Genomic DNA, 20,036 nt, shown 5'->3' with positions numbered 1-20,036 from the left:
CAACCCCAATAATGTTTAAATTTATTTTGACTCATTTTACCTAATATTTTTGTGCAGGATAAAGGAAGTAGGTACTGTATTAAAATTACTTGTTTAAAAATATATAATATTCATTGTTTTCTTCTAATTAAGGTTCTAATTAGATAATTTGGAAAATACAGAAAGATTAAAGTGAAAAGAGGTACCACAGTTATCCCATGATCCAGAGATCACACTGTTCACGCTTATATTTTCTCACTGTTCTTTTTATGAATATTTCTTTACCAAGGTTAGAAACATACTATATATGAAATATTAGACCCTGGCTTTAAAAACTTAACATTAACGTGAGCAGTTTTACATCAGTAGGTATTATTTGAAAGAAGCTTTTCAAATACTAGGACCATGATTTATTTCACAATGCTCTATTATATAGATGCACTTCCATTTATTTGTATTTTACTCAAAATGTAGGCTATTTTATCCACTTTCACAAATTTTCAAAGTAATGAATCTCTCTGTCCACACACATTTGCCAGAGTTTCTAATAACATTTACTTAGAATAGCTATTCAGAAGCAGAATTACTGAGTGAAAAGGTATTTACGTTTTTCAAGGTCTTGATAATCTATAGCTCAATTGTTTTCCAGAAAAGCTGCATTGCCATGCTGTTCCTCTATTTCCAAGACCCTTTGGCATTTTACTTTATGGAAATTGGTATAACACAGGCCTATTTGGATCTCTTCCAAGAGATGTATTACTAACGTACCAGAAGGGCCTCCCTCCGGGGTGGTCTTGTATAAAAAATGATCTCAATGCGCTGAGGCCCAAAGGCAGTATTAGCCCAAGCATCCTGCTCATTTGCTTCCTCATTATTCTAGGGAGAAATATTAGCATTCAAGTATGGTTTCCTGAGCTTTAAGTTGGAGAGAAAAGTAGAGGAAGTGGGTTAATTTAAATTCCCAGAGCATACCTGTGCATCAGTGAAAAGTTATAATTTTTGAATAGATACCTCTATTTCAGCTAGTCCCAAGATACTTGAGGAATTTAGGGCATGATTAAAAGAGCTAAAAGGAAGCAGTGTCAAAAGACCCAGAAAATCTAGTGTGTCCAGACTGAGAGCAGGATTGCAGGCTTTTGAATTCCGCCAACTCATTCACAGCCACACATCCTGCCAGATTTGGGCTACTGGATAAGCGTCGTTGGAAGAGAGCATTTGACATTGACGATCAAATTTTTTCGAAGCTGAAGGAGCATGAATGGTTGCAATGACAATAGACTGACAAGTTTTCTGCAAAGTAGTTATATTTATTCTTTATGAGGTAGGACACGACTGCTCTGAATGAAATAAATATTTTGGGTTCTTCCATATCCTTCTCAAATATTTAGATTCAAAACTGTGTTGACTGAACACAGTGAGGATTTTTTCACAGTTTTGGTTGTGTTGATTAATAACAAGTCAAGAAGCTCATTTGGCTCAGTGGATAGAGCATCGGCCTGCAGACTGAAGGGTCCCAGGTTTGATTCTGATCAAGGGCATCAGGTTGTGGGCTTGATCCCTAGTAGGGGGTGTGCAGGAAGCAGCCAATCAATGACGTTCTCTCATCATTGATGTTTCTATCTCTCTCTCCCTCTCCCTTCTTCTCTGAAATAAAAAAAAAACATTAAAAAATTTAAATAACAAGTCAACAAGGTGTTTGTATGCATGCACATGTGTGTGTGTGTGCGTGCTGCTAATGTAGAATTATATTCTGTAGATCACAGAATCCAATATGTTCCAGGAACTCCAGAACAACAAAGCTTGGCATGACTATGCCTATCTTCAAAGCAGCAGTTCCAGTGAAGTTGAATTCCTTCAGCTCTGTATTTCCTGTTGTTCCGGAGCCTAGCTTGCTTGAGCAGATATGAATCACTGTGCATGTGTCACGCTCCCCTTTGAAGTTATGTAGGGTGTTAGCTAATTACTAGGCAAATGGACAATTATTTCTAAGAGTTTTTTTTTAAGCATGTTTGTTGATACCATGGCTAGGCTATTTATCTTTTAAAGCAGTTTCTGAGTCTTTCTCTGTAAAAGCAAACCTAAAATTAATAGAGATGGTACAGCAGGGTGCAGTGATGTTAGCTCTTTTGGTAAGAACGTGGTGCTAATGAGGGCACGATCCCCTGAAGATCAGAAAAACAATTCCATTGATACCAACAGAGAATTCTCACTTTCACCAGCTATTTCAAACTTGAGGCCATCTATCCTGAGAGAAACTGTGTCAATGGGAGAAGATGTTCAGCACAAATGTATTGCCACCTATGGTTCCCCTCCTGGCGATGAGTAGTCATCACTGTCACCCTTAAATAAATGACTTTCTTCTTAGTTAATACACAACAGAAAATATGCTTCATTATCTATTCCTGGCTTTACTTTGCAAAAGTAGGCATCAACTGCCAAAGCTAACACTTGAGCGGCATTGGCTGTGCTCACAGGAGGGAGGACGTGCAAGGCGACCTGGGATCCTGCAGGAAGCCCCGGCTGTGCCAGTTTCAACTCGCCTCCTGGGCCTGGTTCTCACTACATCACAACCACTCAGGAAATATTCACGGGTGAAGTGAAGAACAATGAAGCCTGCCCTTTCAAACCACATCCGACCGTCCCTCACCTCCCATCCCGCCCAGAGCTGGCCAAACCTCTAAGTGGGGTGAAGGGGCTAAAAAAGACTTTCTCTGATCATTTCTTTAGCACTTTAAAAATATATCTTCTAATATAACAGAAGAACTTCACTTCATCTGTTTTCCTCCACCCTTTTTTCCATCGTGTGTATTGTAACAGCTTAGGACTCTGTGGTCCTACCTAGACTGTCATGCAGTCAAAACCAAGTGCTGTTAAAGGCATTTGTAAGATTAAAAATATTGCTATAAAATTATGTCTTTAGAATGTTAGTAATATTCACTTTCAAAGGATCCTAACTAATACCTAAATGCAAAGTGTTCCACTTCCTTTAAGGAATATAAAATATAGTTTTTACGGTTATAGCTAGAAATAGATGAGCATGATTAATCAAGGGATGTTATACAGAATGGCTACTCTATCCCCTAAAGAAATCTTTAGGTCTCTTTGCTTTGAGTGGCTGAAAAGTATAGTAGAAACTAATTTGCTAATGTATATCATCTATTACTTTTATTTAAATACTAGAGGCCTGGTGCACAAAATTTGTGCACAGGTAGGGTCCCTTGGCCTGGTTGGTGATCAGGGTCAAGCTGCGGGGTGACGGTCAGGGTAATCAGGGGACCCCTGCTGGCACCCGCCTTGGCTGGCCTGGCACTTCCTGCTTGCCAGCCCCATCCCCCACCGCTGCCAGTTGGGGCCTGCAGGCAGGGGGCAGCTCCTACGTTAAGTGTCTGCCCCCTGGTGGTCAGTGCATATCATAGCTACCTGTCATTTCGCAAGTCATTTCACTGTTCGGTCGATTTGCATATTAGGCTTTTATTATATAGGATTTTATTTATTTAAATAGTGTAAAGTTACTATAATATCATGACATTTCTCCCATAAACAAGGACAACACATCTTTTTTTTTTTTTTTGGACAACACATCTTTAATTAAGGACATTTTCCTACCTAACCACAGTACCATTATCATACTTAACAATATTAATAATTATTCCTTAGTTATATCTAATACTCATCATATTTTCCAAATTTCCTCAATTGTCCCTAAAAGTCATTTATAATTGGTTTAGTTGGATCAGTCAAGGTCAGCACAGTACATTTGGTTATGTCTCTTAAATTTATTTTAATCTAGAACAGTCTCTGTCCTCTCCCCCAACCTCATTGACTTGATGAAGAAATATCCATTATTTTATAACAATTAATCTCATTTTGTTAATTGCTAACCAGGAAGGCAACCACAATGGGCCAAATTGTCTTGCCAAGTTAATAAAATCAGGTATCTTCATCCCATGATTGATACTTTTAACCTGGAGTTTATTGATATTTAACCTCAAGAGCAAAGAAAGCAAAAAAACACACAAACCAAACCTTGCCTTTACTTGCCTGTGATTGTACATGTAGTAGTTCTATGGCAGCATCCCTGCGACTCAGTTCCGTGGCTGCGTTTCACTGATTTGGTGCCCAGTTACTATGAATGTCCACTGTGATTTCCTTCTACCTGCCCTTGATTCTCAAGACAATTTTCAGCCAGACAGCAAACTTTCCTTGTGGGGTGCCTTTTGGAAAGTATGTAATCCCCTACCAGCTCTATAAAGTATCTCCCTGGTAAGGAGACTATGTTAAGTGGAAAGATGTGTACTGAATTTCCCTTTCACTGTTACATCTGACCTTTGTCTCCACCCTTTTCTCATACAAAAGGAAAGCCCCGTGACAGAATGACGTTTTGTACTAGTAATCCCTCCAGTAACCAGTAGCCTAAATCTTATAGTGCATATGTATTAGAGTTGAGGGGAAAGGGTCCTTTATTCATTATGAAAAAACATTGTCACTTAAAATGTGACTCCTACAGGAAGCATTTAGAAAATGGTTCCCTCTGGTTAACTAATATAGCTTAGCAGTGATTCTCAACCTTCCTAATGCCATGACCCTTTAATAAAGTTCCTCATGTTGTGGTGACCCCCAACCACAAAATTATTTTCGTTGCTACTTCATAACTGTAATTTTGCTACTGTTATGAATCGTAATGTAAATATCTGATATGCAGGATGTATTTTCATTGTTACAAATTGAACATAATTAAAGCATAGTGATTAATCACAAAAACAATATGTAATTATATAGGTGTTTCCCGATGGTCTTATGCGACCCCTGTGAAAGGGTCGTTCGACCCCCAAAGGGGTCGCAACCCACAGGTTGAGAACCGCTGGCTTAGAGGTTATCTTTCCTTGAACATGTGGGTCAAAGTGCATCTGTCAGATATGAGGCAACCCACCCATCTTCCTTAGCCTCATATTCTCCATCTAAAGAGCCATGAGATTGGACTAGATGTATACGGTCCCATCTAGCTATTGAGCTCAATGACTTAATCACGTTCATAGCAACTCCAATTTTCTCATTTTGACTCTTGTCTCATCCCATAAGTAACCTCGTCCAACAGGCATTTGCCTTTGTGTGTGTTGGGAGCCTCTGTAATGGTTTGGGAACCATGAGTCAAGAGGTCCTTGTTCTTAACCTTTTAAGTATGACTTTGCTAAACAGGTAATTTCGTGTCTAGGTTTATATGCTATAGGTTTCCCACAAATAGAAACTACTCCCTTTTTAATTAAGACCAGTGTGTCCAAATCCATTTCTGTTAAAATGTGTGCCTATTATAGGGTTGTATGGAACTGGTTGGATTAAAAAAAAATACGGAGCAAGCATATATACTAATACTGAATAGAAGAGCAGAGAATGAATGCACAGTGCACTAAAAAAAGTGCATTATTGAGCATGTACCTTGTACAAGGTACATGCGGACTCATTTTCTCACTAATCCCCACAGTGATCAAGGATAGAGCCAGCTGTTTTGGAAATGAGCAAAAATACTTAACCTTGTGCATAATTCTAACCTGGTCTTCTCCTTCCTCAGACCAATGTTCTTCTGATATTGGAATTCAACTTTTTACATTGCAAATTTGAGCAATATTATTGTTTATACTTAGATGTGATTCAGGAGCAGTCCTCCTTTTTCTCATGTTATCCTACAGAATAGATACCATAGTCAAATTTAAAAGACTTTACGGAAGAATTCATATTTGGAGAAAAATTCAGCTACTAAATATTTATACTAGGTAGCCATAGAAACTGCAACCTCAACTGGTGTCTCATAAAAAAAAGTTATTTTATGAAGTCCAATAAACCCAAATTCCGGTCTCGTGTTTTAAAAACAGGGTGGTTATTAATGTGCATATTTCTATCTTCTATTTTTAGTCTGGTCAACTTGGTCTGCCTTTTACAGCAGCTGGGATGTAAATGCCCGGTGGGCCTTGAGGCCCATTAGGAATAGAAAACAGCTGACGGCGCAGAGCGAGGCGCAGCTCTGCAGAGCCCACCAGCCCAGGCATGTTGGTTTCGGTCTGATTGCTTGTCAGCTTTATGCTGAGCTTTAATGATTTAAATGTTGGCACGGGAAGCGGTGTTTCTTGGCATGAGAATATCCATCTCTATTGGCAACCTACGTGGTCATTAAGGCCAGACTTTTTGAGGGGGCTTCGTCTTTGCAGAATTTGAGGCGTGACATTATATTACATGCCCATTTCTGGATTGTTTTTAAATGTGCACATTGTATGTTAGTAAAGTATTTAAAGCTTGTTTATGGTCCCAGGTCCTTACAAGCTTGAAGATGTGTCACTTCATGAATGTAAGGCCTGATGTTGGAAAGGTGCTTGCTGAAACCATGGTGAGAGTTTACATCTATGGGCCCTTTTGCAAACCTGGGCAGGGTTTTTGTTTTGGTTGTTCGTTATTTCATTAATTTACTTTTGGGTCATTTTTTTAAACTTTTAGTGAGAAAAGATTGTGACTGCTTATTAATTGTGTTGGTTACAAACCAGATTGTGGACAAAATAGGTAACATTTTTATACCAGGGGAATAGAAAGCATGTGCATGTATCCAGTAGAAAATTGGTCATATATATTTAGCCACCAGGTACCAGGCATTGTGCCAGTGGCATCATGGGAGTGTGTATACATGTGACCTCAGCTTCCCAGGAGAGCACAGCTGTTTTCCTCAGTTCAGTGAATCCCAGATTTTCTGTAAAATATAAATGTAAATTATTGTAAATATAATTGTATATAAGTATATTTTAATATTTCATTATAAAGAATATTTCATAAGTATAGACTTGATATAATTTAATTTATTAAATTATTTTAATATTTAGTAAATATATACAATCTAAGTTTGTATATTCATACATTATAATAATAATATACTCATATACAATTATATATAATAAAAGCATAATATTCTAATTATACCAGATGTCCTTCCAGATGTTCTTCCTTCTGGACAAAGCTGCAGCGGATGGGGACTGTGGCAGAGGCAGCAAAGACCTCCAGCTGCAGTGGCAGGTGGGGGCCAGGGCCAAAGCCCTTGCACGAATTTCATGCATCCGGCCTCTAGTTATATATAAATACGAGTATATATAGTTTTGTATTCTAACTAACAAAAAACACATTTTCCAAATAGTGAAAGGTTATTGTGGCTTTACATGTCAGAGATGTCATGTGACTAGTTTCTATGCTTCCAGTTTTCTCCATCTGTTTCTCATCTGTAAAATGGGCATAATCATAGTACCTACCTCATAAGGTTACCATGAAGATTAGTTAGTTAATATACATCAATGTTTAGAACAGTGCCTGCCACAAAAGTATGTGCTCAATAAGTATCAGCAATTATTATCACATGACCAGTGACTGGATTGGTTTCTTCTCTGGGTTGCTAGGAGCATTCTGCATTATATGACATTTTTTCCAGAGCCCATATATCAAACACCTGTCAGCCAAACCTGCTGTTTTTGTAGAATTTCTTATCTTAGCCTAGTACCACTAGTTTCATAAGCCAGTCTTTCCTGCCTCCATGCTCTTGGCTGCCACTGGGTCTTTGCATCACTGGTTCTTCTTCTTAGAATATTTGTCACTTTCCACATAACTTCTGCTCATTTTCAAAGATCACAACTTCCTTCTGCTGAGAAGGCCTGTCTCACCCTCTGAGTAGGTCAAACCCTATGTACCACCTGTCTGAAACTTTTAACATAGGTGCCATTTTACATTTCATTGCGTGATCATTTGATTACTGTCCATGTCACCCATCCTGACATGAGCTCCACGAGAACAGGGCAATATTAAATTTTCTTAGTCATGGTATCTGCAACATCCAGCCCAGTGCCTAAGACATAGTAGGTATTTAATAAACATCCGTTGAAAGAATGGATTGGAAGGCTGTAGTTCATGTATTATTTGAATTGGCTCATGTATTATTTGTTATTTAATTATAAAAAATATGATATTTATAATAATAGTGCAGAAATATATGGAATCAGAAATGAAATTGCTCCTATACCTTATAAGTTCATCTCCCAGAGGTGTCTACTATTGACACACTATTGATAAAAGCTTGGGTTATATCCTCCCAGGATTTTCCCTATGTTGCCAGTCATGCACACATGCACAGATATAGTTCTTATAGAAAAATAGAATCCTATGCCTTTGTTTTGTTTAACACCATACCGGAGCTATGATCTCCCTCATTAAAATGATTATGAAATACTTCATAAAGGTCTAAAAACAATACAGTGAGCACTCATGTACCCACAGCCCAGCTTATTAAATAAAGATAATGAATACATTGACTAGAGCCCCTCCCCAGAGAAGAGGTAACTCTTGAGTTGGGCATTTCGTATTCCCTTGCATTTATTGATTCTTTGACTCTTTAGGTCTATACCCATAACCAAAGGAAAGACTTCATATACTTCCAAATTTTATAAAAATGGCATGATTCTGTGCATTTTCTGAAACTTGTTTTTTTTCCCCATTCAACTTTATGCTTAAATGAGATTCATTCAAACTGAAATGGGTAGTTCAAGTTCATTTATTTTTGTTGATGTAGCATAGTCTGCAAGAAGATATAATTAATTATCCATTCTTCTAACAATGTGCATTTAGGTGGTTCCCTCTCTACTCCCTCCACCCCCACTTTTCTTCTGTTCTTTCCATAACACAACTATAAAAGATTCTTGAATCTGCCTTATTTTGTGTGTATGTGAGAAAATTTCTCCAGAGAATATACCTGGGAGGGGAAATGCTGAAGTGTAGGGCACGCACATCTTCAACCTTATTAGAGAGTGTTGATCTACTTCTCTAATGTTCTTTCATTGCTGTTATAGCTACACAGTATCCTATTAAAATCATGTACACTACTTTTTTTAATCTAGTGTTGTTAAAAAAATATTAGATGTAAAATCTTTCATGTTGAGATGATTGTGCTAGTAGAGTGCTTGAGAGCTTGGAAGGCTTCTGGAGTATTTTAGCTCATTTGATCCATGGCGAGAGTCAGGTCAGTTATTACCCTTGCTCCTTTTTTATCTTCAGTGAAGATGATGGAACTAAACTCCTTTCACAGTTACTGAGGTGGCTCAGGGGAGATCTGTGACTGGTCAGTGCCTGGGAAATGATGGTCACGGCAGAAGACCACAACAAAGAGCAGGAGGAAACAGGCCTTTTTGTGGCACCTGTGACAATGCAGGGTATCAGCTCACAAGCTGCTCCTGGACGGTATTGTCCTGGAAAAGGGGGAAACAGATGGCCCGTTAATAGGAACCTGATAGCATTGTTTGGGGTTGGGCAGGAGGTATCCTCTGGGGGACCAGGAGAGAAGCTTTCAGCTAAGAGCCACAGCAGCATGGAGGAGGAGCTTGCAGTGGCCACTTCCTCACGCCTCTGCCCTGGGAGGAGCCCAGAGAGCCCAGAGAGGATGGGGGCGCATAGCTTCCATTGTGTGCCTGATGCTGTGTCTGCCAGAACTCCCCTGAGAAGCCAGGAGTTTTGACTCAAGAGTATAGGTGTATGTGTGTGTGTGTGGGAGGAGTAGGAGGGTAGGGGCGTGGGAGAAGGGCTGCCATGATGAAAGTTGAGGACAGAAATGACTTTGGGAAAACACATTAACCAGAGGTATCTAGGGCATGTGTAATGCCCACTCCTGGGTCTACCTTTCTCCTTTTTATGTGCTGGCTGTGTGTCCTGAGCTTGAATGGCTCTCAGCTGAATCGAGCTGCTGTGCATTGCTTCTCTTAGGAGTGGTGGGGAAACGTGGTTTAAAACCAGAAATCCAGGCTCTGCCACTAACCAGCTCTGTGACAGTGGGAAAGTCCCTTAGCCTCCTGGGATTCTTATCCCATAAGAGATGCCAAGATTCCTTTTTTGCTACAGGCCTGTCCAGTGCCTACTCTGCAGATACAGGGTTTGTAGGCTGCTGTCAGGAGTTGAAAATTAAGTATGAAACGATCCCATCTCAACGCTTTTTCTCTAGTTCTGGCCTTAAGTTCTGTAATACCTAGCCCCTGGCGAGCAACTGAGTATCAAGGAAGCAGAGTGAAGGTTGCTTTGGAAACAAGGAAAAGGAAAACGGAGGTTTGATTGGCCCTGAGGTTCCTTCGGTGCTTCTGCTGTTTGCTTCACTGAGGAGGTAGAGTGAGTCACACACGTTGTTCTCAAACTGAGAGAAGATGCCTGCGCAGCCGAGGCCACTTCCTGAAATCCTTGGAATCTACTACACAACGCCGACACAGGGTCAGGATGGCACAGGCATGCTCTGATTCTCCCTGGATGCCACTTACACATCGCTTGTCCTTTAAACTGGGCACCGCAGAGTCCCATCCTCTTACCTGTTCTGTCCTCCTCATGTAGTCTCCACCTGGCTCATCACATGCATGCCCATGGTTACCTGGAGACTCGTGACACCCCAGCCCCAGTTCTCCAGTCTGACGCTCCCCTCTAAGTTCCAGGTCAAGTGGCTACTAGACATCTCCCGTCAGATGTCCCACAGGCATCTGTACTCTACAGCCCAACTGCACCCCTCATCCTCACTCCCGGCTGTCCTCTTTCTCCAGTGTTCTCTATTTGGTGACTGATAGCAGCCTCACCAGGCTCCTATAATTACCACCCGGTGAGGCCTCCCGGACCCATCACTGCAGTTTCTGCTCACATCCAACCAGCTAGCATTGACTGACATTCCCTATATCACTGTGTTTGTGTTTCCTCAAAGGATTACTTCCTTTTTTAAGCCAACTCTTCTGTGGTTCTGTTCCCTTTAGGGTGACTTGGGAGGCCTGGCTGCCTTTCCTACATCTTACCACCTTCCTTCTTCATTGTCTCCACCCGCCAGCCATCTTGTGGTGAAAGGGGGGTCACAGGCCCTACGCTTTTCTTCAGATGTGGCTAGTCCCCATCAGGTTTCTTTCCCTGGAGTCCCTCCTTCTTCCCCATCCCAAGCCCCTCACCTGGCTGCCTCCTTCCTCCTCACTTTTCAGGATGTTACATAGCATCTCCTCCTCTGGAGGCTTCCTTGGCCCTCTCACCTGGGTCAGTGACTCTTCCTAGGAACCTTCATGGCATCCTGCAGCGACCTTTATCACAGCACTGATGACATCAGTTCAGGTTATCCTCTGAAGTGGGACATGGTGATGATCTATTCTCAGCTCCCGACACAGTGCCTCGCTCTCAACATCTGAGGCAAATAAACCCATTTTATAAAGAAAGAAAGAAACTCCAAATTGTCTCAGGGTGGCAGTGGGACCCAGGGTTCTAATGCCTCCCATTGTATTTGTGAAGTTTGCAGCAGAGACAAATCCCCATGGATGTCCACAGGTTCCCACAAACCCTCAAAGCTAGCTGATTGCTTAGATTTCCATGTACCATCTGTCACCAGCTCCTCCACTTTGCCCAAGGAGTTGACCAACCACCTGCGGTCCAGGAGCTGGTGACTCACAGGTACCTGAGTATCATTGCCGAGTTTAAGAAAAAGAAGGTAGAAAATTGAGTGTCAGCTGTCCAGGTGCTGGGAGTCAAAGATGATAACTTGCCCTCAGATGTCCATGCCTTCAACAGAAGTGGCTTGTAGAACCAACGAGCTCCCGCCATGGAATCTGAGGCACAGCTGAGAATCTGGGCATGGGGTGGGTGGAAGGGGTGGAGGCAGTTATCCGAAGGGTCCATATATCAGATTGTTCCTGGAGAAATCACTGCAGAGTCAGCCAGCCAGAAAGGAGACTGGTGGTACTCCCTTTCTCCCTGTCCTCTCCTCCCTATTTCTTGGCACTTTGCCTGCCATCAGATTAATAAAATTTTTTAAATCCCAATAGGAATGACAACCTCATGGGGAAAAACTGGATGGAAGATTAAAACAACATCAAGAAGTAAAAGATTTTCCTGTATACGGGCTTAAACACTTGCTTTGTACAAGAGGTTGTGAGTTAATATCTTTGTCTCAGGGGTGTAATTTTTCTCCTCGAATCTTTAGAGTAGTTTCCAGAATTGTAAAAGCTGTTTCCATAGCCACGTCTGAAGCTGACGGGACCCAAGTACCGTCATCTCCATGAGGGATGAGAAAGGTATTGGCTTCAGACGCCAATGTGCAACATAAATTAAGATGTTAAAACACACACACACACACACACACACACACACACACACAAAATGCTTGAAAACAGTAATGCCTTAACAAAAACCTGTAATGATTTTTCCTATGCAAAAGGGTAGGACTTACAAAACAAATGATTAGAAGTATAGGTTAGATTTAGAAAGGAAATCTGAATAGAATAATTCCTTTCCACGGACAACAATATTTGATGTTAAGTTTGGTCATTATACTATTAAATGAATTTACATACATAAAATGAAAGTTATACTTTTCATCACAAAAGTGCTTTTTAATTTAGAAAACATTAAGTCACTCTATGTTCCCTTATAGGCATTAATGCATTGCTTACATTAGGAATGTTGTTTAGAAAAATGTGCTTGCCCATACCTTTTCAGAGCACAGCTTTCAGAATAGGAAATGATTTCCAAGTGGAAATTGAGAGAACATTAGGGTGGCTGTTGTGTTTAAATCTTGATATTCTTATTGAAGATTAGTCACTTGAAGATTCAACAGCCACGGAGTATCTGGGATCTGCCTGACCTCAACCAGCACTGGCCCTGTTACCCTTCCCTTAGCCTCGGGAAGAAAATCCAGGCCAGGACTTCCAGGGCCCAGAAAGGACCCTCCTCTCTGGTTCACAGGGGACCGCTCAGTTCCTCAGGTCAAATCTTCCCTCCGTCAATTCTTAGCGGTGAGACCTTGGGCAAGTTATTTAAATTTCTTTGTGTCTCACTTTCTTCATCAGTAATTTAGAGATAACAGTCCCGTCTTTGTAGGTTTGCTGGAGGGTTAAATCATTGTAGGTAGTCTTAGGACAGTTTATGACTGGCGCCTAGCAGATCCTCAATAAATATGAACAATTCCTGTGTCATGATTGACATTGGAAAGCTCCCATGCTTTCTAAGGAATTGGCGTGACTAAGAGAGACTAAGTACATACACTCAGACAGTGCTGTAGAGCAAATTCCTCAGTGAACAGACAAAAGTATTTAGATAAAACATCTTGTCTTCAATGCCCTAGCATCGATTGTTAACACACACACACACACACACACACACACACACACACAACAATGGGGGGGAAATCCTGGCAAGGGGACAAGTTTGGAGAATTGTCTGAAAGCGGTCATTGTGTTCAGGTGGCCTGGCAGGCTACTGTAAACACGAGAGATAGCTGTGAGGAGGAAATCAGAGCCCATTGTGGGCCCATAAAATGGATGTCTTTTCAACTAAACAGATTGCTATCAGTCTAACAGAGGGACTCAGGTTCCTTTCTGCCGGGCCATTTCCTTTACTGAGTGTCTGTCAGAACCACCCAGGCGGGTGTTTCTCAGGACAGCAGGCTTTTAGGTCAAACAGAAAACCTGGGAGTGCCTGAAAAAGCCCGACACAGGCGAGTAGTGACGCACGAGCTGGATGACATCACCCTCCCTGCTGCCGGGTGGCGTGGAGGCTGCGGTGCCCGGATTTGTGCAGCTTCTCTCGCGGGGGAGCACCAGCAGCCAGGACCACAGGGAAGAGCTTTGTGCTGAGGTAGCTGAAGGCTTCCCGGCTGAGAACCGCCCGCCCCTTCGTTCATTTCAGAAGCTGGGACATCCTCCACGCGTGGTCATCCTCCCGCAATCCAGGATGGACAAGACCCAAGAGCCCCCGGCCATGACTGTCCACCTGCTGGCCAGCTCTGGGCAGGGTGCGCTCCTGCAGCAAGCTCTGGACCAGCTCCTGGGCTGCCTTTGCCCAGAGGTCCGTCTCTTCATGGTGTCAGAGCAGGTCAGTGCCGTGAAAAACTATGACAAGTGCCACCCCAAGCGGTCCCGGTTCCCAGGGATGTCTGTTCTGCTCTTCCTGCACCAGAGCCGCGGAGAGGAGCGGCTGCTTCGAGTTCTCCACTCGCTGCGGCAGTGGCCCTGGCAGTGCTACCCCGGCCTGAGCCTGCAGGGCGGCCCGTGTCCCTACAGTCCCGCCGGTCAGGAGTTCTACACTCTGGACAACCACATGCCCGTCTGGGGCGTGAGGCAGGTGCACTGCGGCACCGAGGTCCTGCGGGTGACGCTCTACTGCACCTTTGATAACTACGAAGACGCCATCAGCCTCTACGAGATGATCCTGCAGAGGGAAGCCACCCCGCAGAAGAGCAACTTCTGTTTCTTCGTGCTCTACGCCACGGAGAGCTTCGCCCTGCAGCTGTCCCTGAAGCAGCTGCCCCTCGGAATGTCGGTGGACCCCAAAGAGTAGTCGGTGCTGCAGTTCAAGGTCCAAGAGATTGGCCAGTTAGTGCCTCTCCTCCCCCATCCGTGCGTCCCCATCAGCCGCACCAGGTGGCAAACGCAGGACTACGATGGCAACAAGATTCTGCTTCAGGTATCTCTGTTTTGCCTCTGTGACCTGGTAGACACACATGGGATGGTGTGATTTTACATTCAAGGTGGGCCTGAGAGAGGATTGAATGTGGTGTTCTCAGCCTAGGTTGTGTCTCAGAACCCCTGGGGAGCTTTAAAAAATTCCCAGGACATGCCCTAACGGGTTTGGCTCAGTGGATAGAGCGTTGGCCTTCGGACTGAAGGGTCCCAAGTTCGATTCCGGTCAAGGGCATGTACTTTGGTTTCGGGCACATCCCCAGTAGGGGGTGTGCAGGAGGCAGCTGATGGATGTTTCTCTCTCATCGATGTTTCTAACTCTCTATCTCTCTCCCTTCCTCTCTATAAAAAAATCAATAAATATATTAAAAAGAATTCCCAGGACAGTAAGATCAGAATCTCCAGGGGCACCCAGGCCTGGGCATTTCTTAAAAAGCTCCTCGGATGATTCTAATATGTAGCATGTAGTGGTGTTGAGAGTCACTGATCTTGTAAAATCCCCCTCATGGGACAGATAAGCAAGTTCAGACTCTGTGGACAAACAGCTGCTTCTGAACCATTTGCTGATCCACTGCTTGTTCTCAGGAAACAAGTTTGTCTCTTCAGAAAGTATGTATATTCCAGAAGCTGGATTGCTGTAAACAAGCATGCATTTCTTTTCATTTTATCAACGGACATGGAGCTAAGTTCATCCTTATGTCCTTTTTAGCCATTAAAATAAAGGAACATAGTCTTTCATGAAATAAGTAATTCATTTTCTTCTTCTATAGCATTTCCTGAAGTCTGCTTTCTCATTTCCAAGTCTCTCAACTGCACTCACTCGGACTCTGTTCCTCTCTCTTTGTCTTGCTCATTTTCTTTCCATTCTCCATCCCTGTCCCTAATCTACCCCACACCTAGTCTCTCTCTCTCTCTCTCTCTCTCTCTCTCTCTCTCTCTCTCTCTCTCTCTTTTCCCATTCCCACGCTCTCACTGTCAATAGTTTGGCTTATACTGCCTTGGAAGAACACGGGTGGGCATTTCTCTGAAGGCTGCCATAGGATAGCAGGGTAATATCAGTGGTTTGGGTTAATCAGTTAAAATAATCAGTTAATTGAAAGAAACGGGTTTCAGCTCTTAAGTAAGCAAGCCTGGCACTGTGTGGGGGCTGCTTACTATCTCTATAACTCATTTCCTTGCTATTTCTCCCTCCTCCGTTTGGAGAAATCCTTTTTGCTATCTCTTGGAGCCACATTCAGTAAAAGACAATATTATTTTCCCTGGATGATGTCAGTCTGCCCCTTATAAGCTTAATCATTTTTCAGTGATGTATATTTTCTTGTTTCTGAAGTGTTTAGAATCAGTAGAGTGACAAGTGATCTTCCTGTTCATCGAGATAGTTGCTACTGTTCCCTGAAACCTGAAAAAAGCTAGCTCTCAATTTGAAACATTTTACAAGCATTTCTTAGAAAGATGGGGTCTAAATGATCAGAATTTTTACAAGTGCATTTCAATTTATTTATTTTGGCAGGAGGCACTTTGTTCTCCCTCAAGGGATATATCTCCACCACTCAGCATTGTTTCTTCTAAAAATGCCTCATTCCAACTGCACACATCTGCATTTCTGTTTTAATAATGTTGTACTCACTTTTGCCACATGGTCTAAGGAGTTTAAAATTTTCTTTTAAAAAGAAAGTTGACATTTCCTCCTCTTAAAAAGATTGCAGAAATGGCCGGCCATGTGATAAAATAACTTTTCATTTTCTTGATAATTAAAATACCTAATGTCAAATAATTAGGGGCCTAATTTATAGGTTCTACATTTCTATGTGCAAAATTTTACATTTGGGGGATTCAGCTTTATTTATTTATCCAACAGATATCTAGTGCTTGTTTACCATGTGCTAGGCACTGTGCCAAGTACTGGAAATACAGTGATGAAGACATATACAATCCCTCTCCTCTAGACACCCAAGTTTGGAGGAATATCCAGAGAAGTAAGCAGGCAAGTGCAAAACAGTGTGTTATATGATATGGAAAGTATAGGCTGGTAGGAGAGGTAACAATAGTATTAATTACGATTGTATACCCAACTCATATTTAGCACCACTATGCCCCAGGCACTATTATCACTTAATTCTCTCAAAAATCCTGTGACACTGACACTTAGTTATCTCATTTTATAGATGAGGAAACAAGGGCACAGGAAGATTAGGTAATTTGCCTGAAGTCCCTCAAGTAATAAATGGCAGAGCCAATATTTAGGGGCATCTAACTCAGATTCAGTGATATCAAGAAGGCTTCCAAGAGAAAATGATGTGTAAGCTTGGAGTTGACAATGAGTAGGAGTTTTTAGGAGAAAAGATTAGAGGAGACATATCTCAGACAGAGGGAATAATATACACAAACTCTGGCATTAGGAAAGAACAAACAATGTCCAACAAATTGAAAGAAGTTCAAGTTTGATCGGTGGAGCTTGAAAGGCAGGAAGTGGTGAATTATCAGGCTGGAGTAAGAAGGGGAAGACTGTGATGAGTGCGGTAGGCCATCCTAAAGGGCTGAGACTTAATCTCAAGAAGAGTTCGAAGCCCTTAAAGCAGGAGGGTGACATGATCACAACTGTTTCAAACTCCTCTGGTGGTGAAGTGGGGAAGGGATTATTTAAATGAGGTGTGCAGCCCGCTGGTCGTGAGTTTTACATGCTTGGATTAGAGGGAGGTCAGAGCATCCATGGGGAATCCCTTCAGATGGCTGTTGCAGTGATTCAGATGAGAGATGATGACAGCCTTAGGGTTAATGGCAGTGGGCATGGAGAGGATCTGAGAGATCTTTGGAAGGTAGAGTCCATGGGAATGGTGACATTGGGGATAGAAAAGAGAAGATGATGCTCTTCCCTGGGTAACATGGGCTAATGTCATCATCTGAGACAAGAAAAAGAGTAAATGGAACAGATTTAGTGTGAGGAGGGAGGTGACATCAATTTTGAAATGTGGAGTTTGAGGAGCTGGGGCCTTGGGTAGATAGGTATGAAGCTTAAGAGACAGATGTGAGCTGTAGTTATACTTTTGGGAGCTTTTGTCATTTAGATAATCACGAAGACATGGGTGTCAATGGGATTGCCATGGGAGAGTGTGTAGAGTGAGAAGAGAAGAGGGCCCAGGTTAGCACTGAAGAACTAACAAGCTAACAGAGGGAAAGCCTCCTTCAATGGACACTGAGAAAGGATGGATGGACAGGAAGCAGAAAATTCAGAAGAGAAAGAGGAGATGTTGATATTCAAGAGCAGATGCAGTTGGAGAACTGAGCTGCAGGTCAGAGATGGCCCGCGAGTGCGAGGTTTAAATTGAGTAGTTCAGAGGTGGAGCCTTTTAAGACGATAAGGCCCAGGAGAGGGGCCATGGGATGCACGAGCAGAGCTGAGAAGAGGGAGGCACTGGGCTGGCTCCGCAGGACACAGTGACTTCCAATCTGGCTCAGGCAGGCACTTCCTGAACGCCCTGAGATGTCTTGGTGCTGGTTATGGCTTCAAGACCAATTTTGTTCTGTTCTGAAACTGCTTAGGGGGTTAGGGGAACTAACGCACACAAGCTTTTCTTTTTGTTCATGGTTGTTAAAAAATTACATAAAATCCCCAAGAAACAATACAGATTTGCCCATTTTTACTTCTGAAAAATAAAAAAGGAAAAAAATGAGATAACTGAGTAGTTTTCCTTCAAATAGCACAGACACATTCATTGTCTTGCTGTTGAAAATTTGGTCTCAGAAGTTAACATCTGTTAATGTCTCATACCATGCACTTAAAGATAATCAATTAGAAAATGAACCCTTAAAAGAAACCATCAACACCAAATGCTGGTGAGGATAAGGAGTAATTGAAACTATCATTCACTGCTGGTGGGAATGCAAAATAGCACAATCACTTTAGAATATAGTTTGTCACTTTTGTACAAAAGTAAACACATTCTTACCATAAGATCCAGCAATTGTACTTGCTGGTATTTACCCAAATGAGGATGGATTTCCTCCACCAGGTTGGGCAGACTAATACCAACCCCGAGCGATTTCTGAATATGGAAATAACCAGGCCTGTTTCCATTCCCAGAAGAAAAGACTTCATTGGATCAAATACAAAGGTAGATATGATGTCAAAGATGGCAGCATAGCATTTTGAAGGATTGTGTTTATTGCTTCTATTCAATTCACCCGACTTACTGAATGTCGGTTATGGGCATGGCCTGGCAGAGGGTGACTAGAACAGTCTATTCTTAGCATGTAGTGACCAGATAACATTGGTTACATTTGTTCATCTTTACTCTGTCCGGTAGATCCAATCGAATCCAGGACTTGGTGTTAGGAGCAGCGAGTTTTCCTTTCTGAATGGCAACCCCGAGGCTGACATGCTTCCCCAGGGATCCAGGGTGACCCCGGTCTCCACAAGGAGGACCCTAGAGCTGAGAAGGCGAAGGAGCCGGGGCAGGAGGTTCAAAGCGGCTTCTCTGGAATTTCCTGAGCCCAGTGGGAGCCCAGCATCAGACAGCTCTCGTGGCACATTGTGGAGAAGCCCTGGCTGCTCATCCCAGGTCAGCAGCCCAGCTACAGATGCCCAACTGCCTCTGTGTTCTTCCCACCTTGAACCCGGGGCCAGGATGAAGGTCTTTGGTTGGGAAAATGCCTTTGAGAAGCTGGAGGCAGAGACCAATGTCGACACAGGGCGCACTGTGGTCAACTCTGAACCCAGGAAATCGTTTCTGAGCAGGTTTCCAAGGGATCTGCAGACCAGCCAGCCACCATCAGCCTCCTCCTTAAGGGCAGCTGCCTCCCAAAACAACAAAAACTTGAAGGAAAGCATCCATCCTTTGTCACTTGCTGGCCAAAGGGACCTTGATGCAAGGAAGATAATCTCGAAATGTCTTCATCTGCCAGTTCAGGGTGAAGAAAAAGAAGGAGAAGAAGAATTCTTTATATAGTATAACGCAATGTGGTTTTCTAAGATACAAGATCAAATACAAGGTTCCAGAAATGGAGCACTCTTTCTTGTTCATCTGAGGGGGCCTGTATGCTAGCCATGCACAGGTCTGTATTACTTTTATTTGTTCAAAGTCTAATGGTATTGTAAGCGGTTGTTTGCAGGCATGGTCATGGTCATAGACACACTAACCCAGCACCTATCAGGATAATTGCATTGTATGGAAATGAGTTGAATGTGTTTTGCAATGTTGATTAGTGTATGTAATTTGGTTTTAATTTTTATTGGGGTTGCATAGCTCATCCCCCTGGACAGCATGGGCTATTTATTCTTTAGTGTTTTAATTTTTATGTGACCTCCTTTTATAACTAGGCCCTGTTCACCACATACCCTCTAGTGATTTAAGTTTTTTGCATCTGGAATGAGTTAACATGCAAAGTGTTTTGAAAATTAGGAATAATTAATTGTTTTTCTGTTTAATGAGCAGAAGCACTGGAAGCCAAAAAATAAAATCAGTTTAAAAATGAAAGCTAGGGTTTCCTGCTCCTCCATTTCTCACTTGTTTCTGCACTACTCCAGTGAGACCAGAGGCTCTCGCTACTAACCAGAGAGGAATGTCACATGACTGGGTGATTCGAGAT

General features: G+C 42.5%; 1 protein-coding gene across 1 annotated transcript; it reads left to right on the top strand.

Moving 5' to 3' along the window:
* Positions 1–13,722: 13,722 nt before the first annotated feature.
* On the top strand, positions 13,723–19,396 carry FAM124B (family with sequence similarity 124 member B; the record flags this gene model as incomplete). The annotated part of the gene is given in 3 exon segments (XM_081096101.1): positions 13,723–14,325; positions 14,329–14,454; positions 18,755–19,396. Coding segments are annotated over 3 exon segments (1,371 nt in total).
* Positions 19,397–20,036: the final 640 nt, after the last annotated feature.

The sequence above is a fragment of the Myotis nattereri genome (genome assembly GCF_964212035.1).
Source record: "Myotis nattereri genome assembly, chromosome: 7".
NCBI lineage: Eukaryota > Metazoa > Chordata > Mammalia > Chiroptera > Vespertilionidae > Myotis > Myotis nattereri.
The sequence above is the reverse complement of the archived record's forward strand: the minus strand, read 5'-3'. Positions and strand labels throughout refer to the sequence as shown.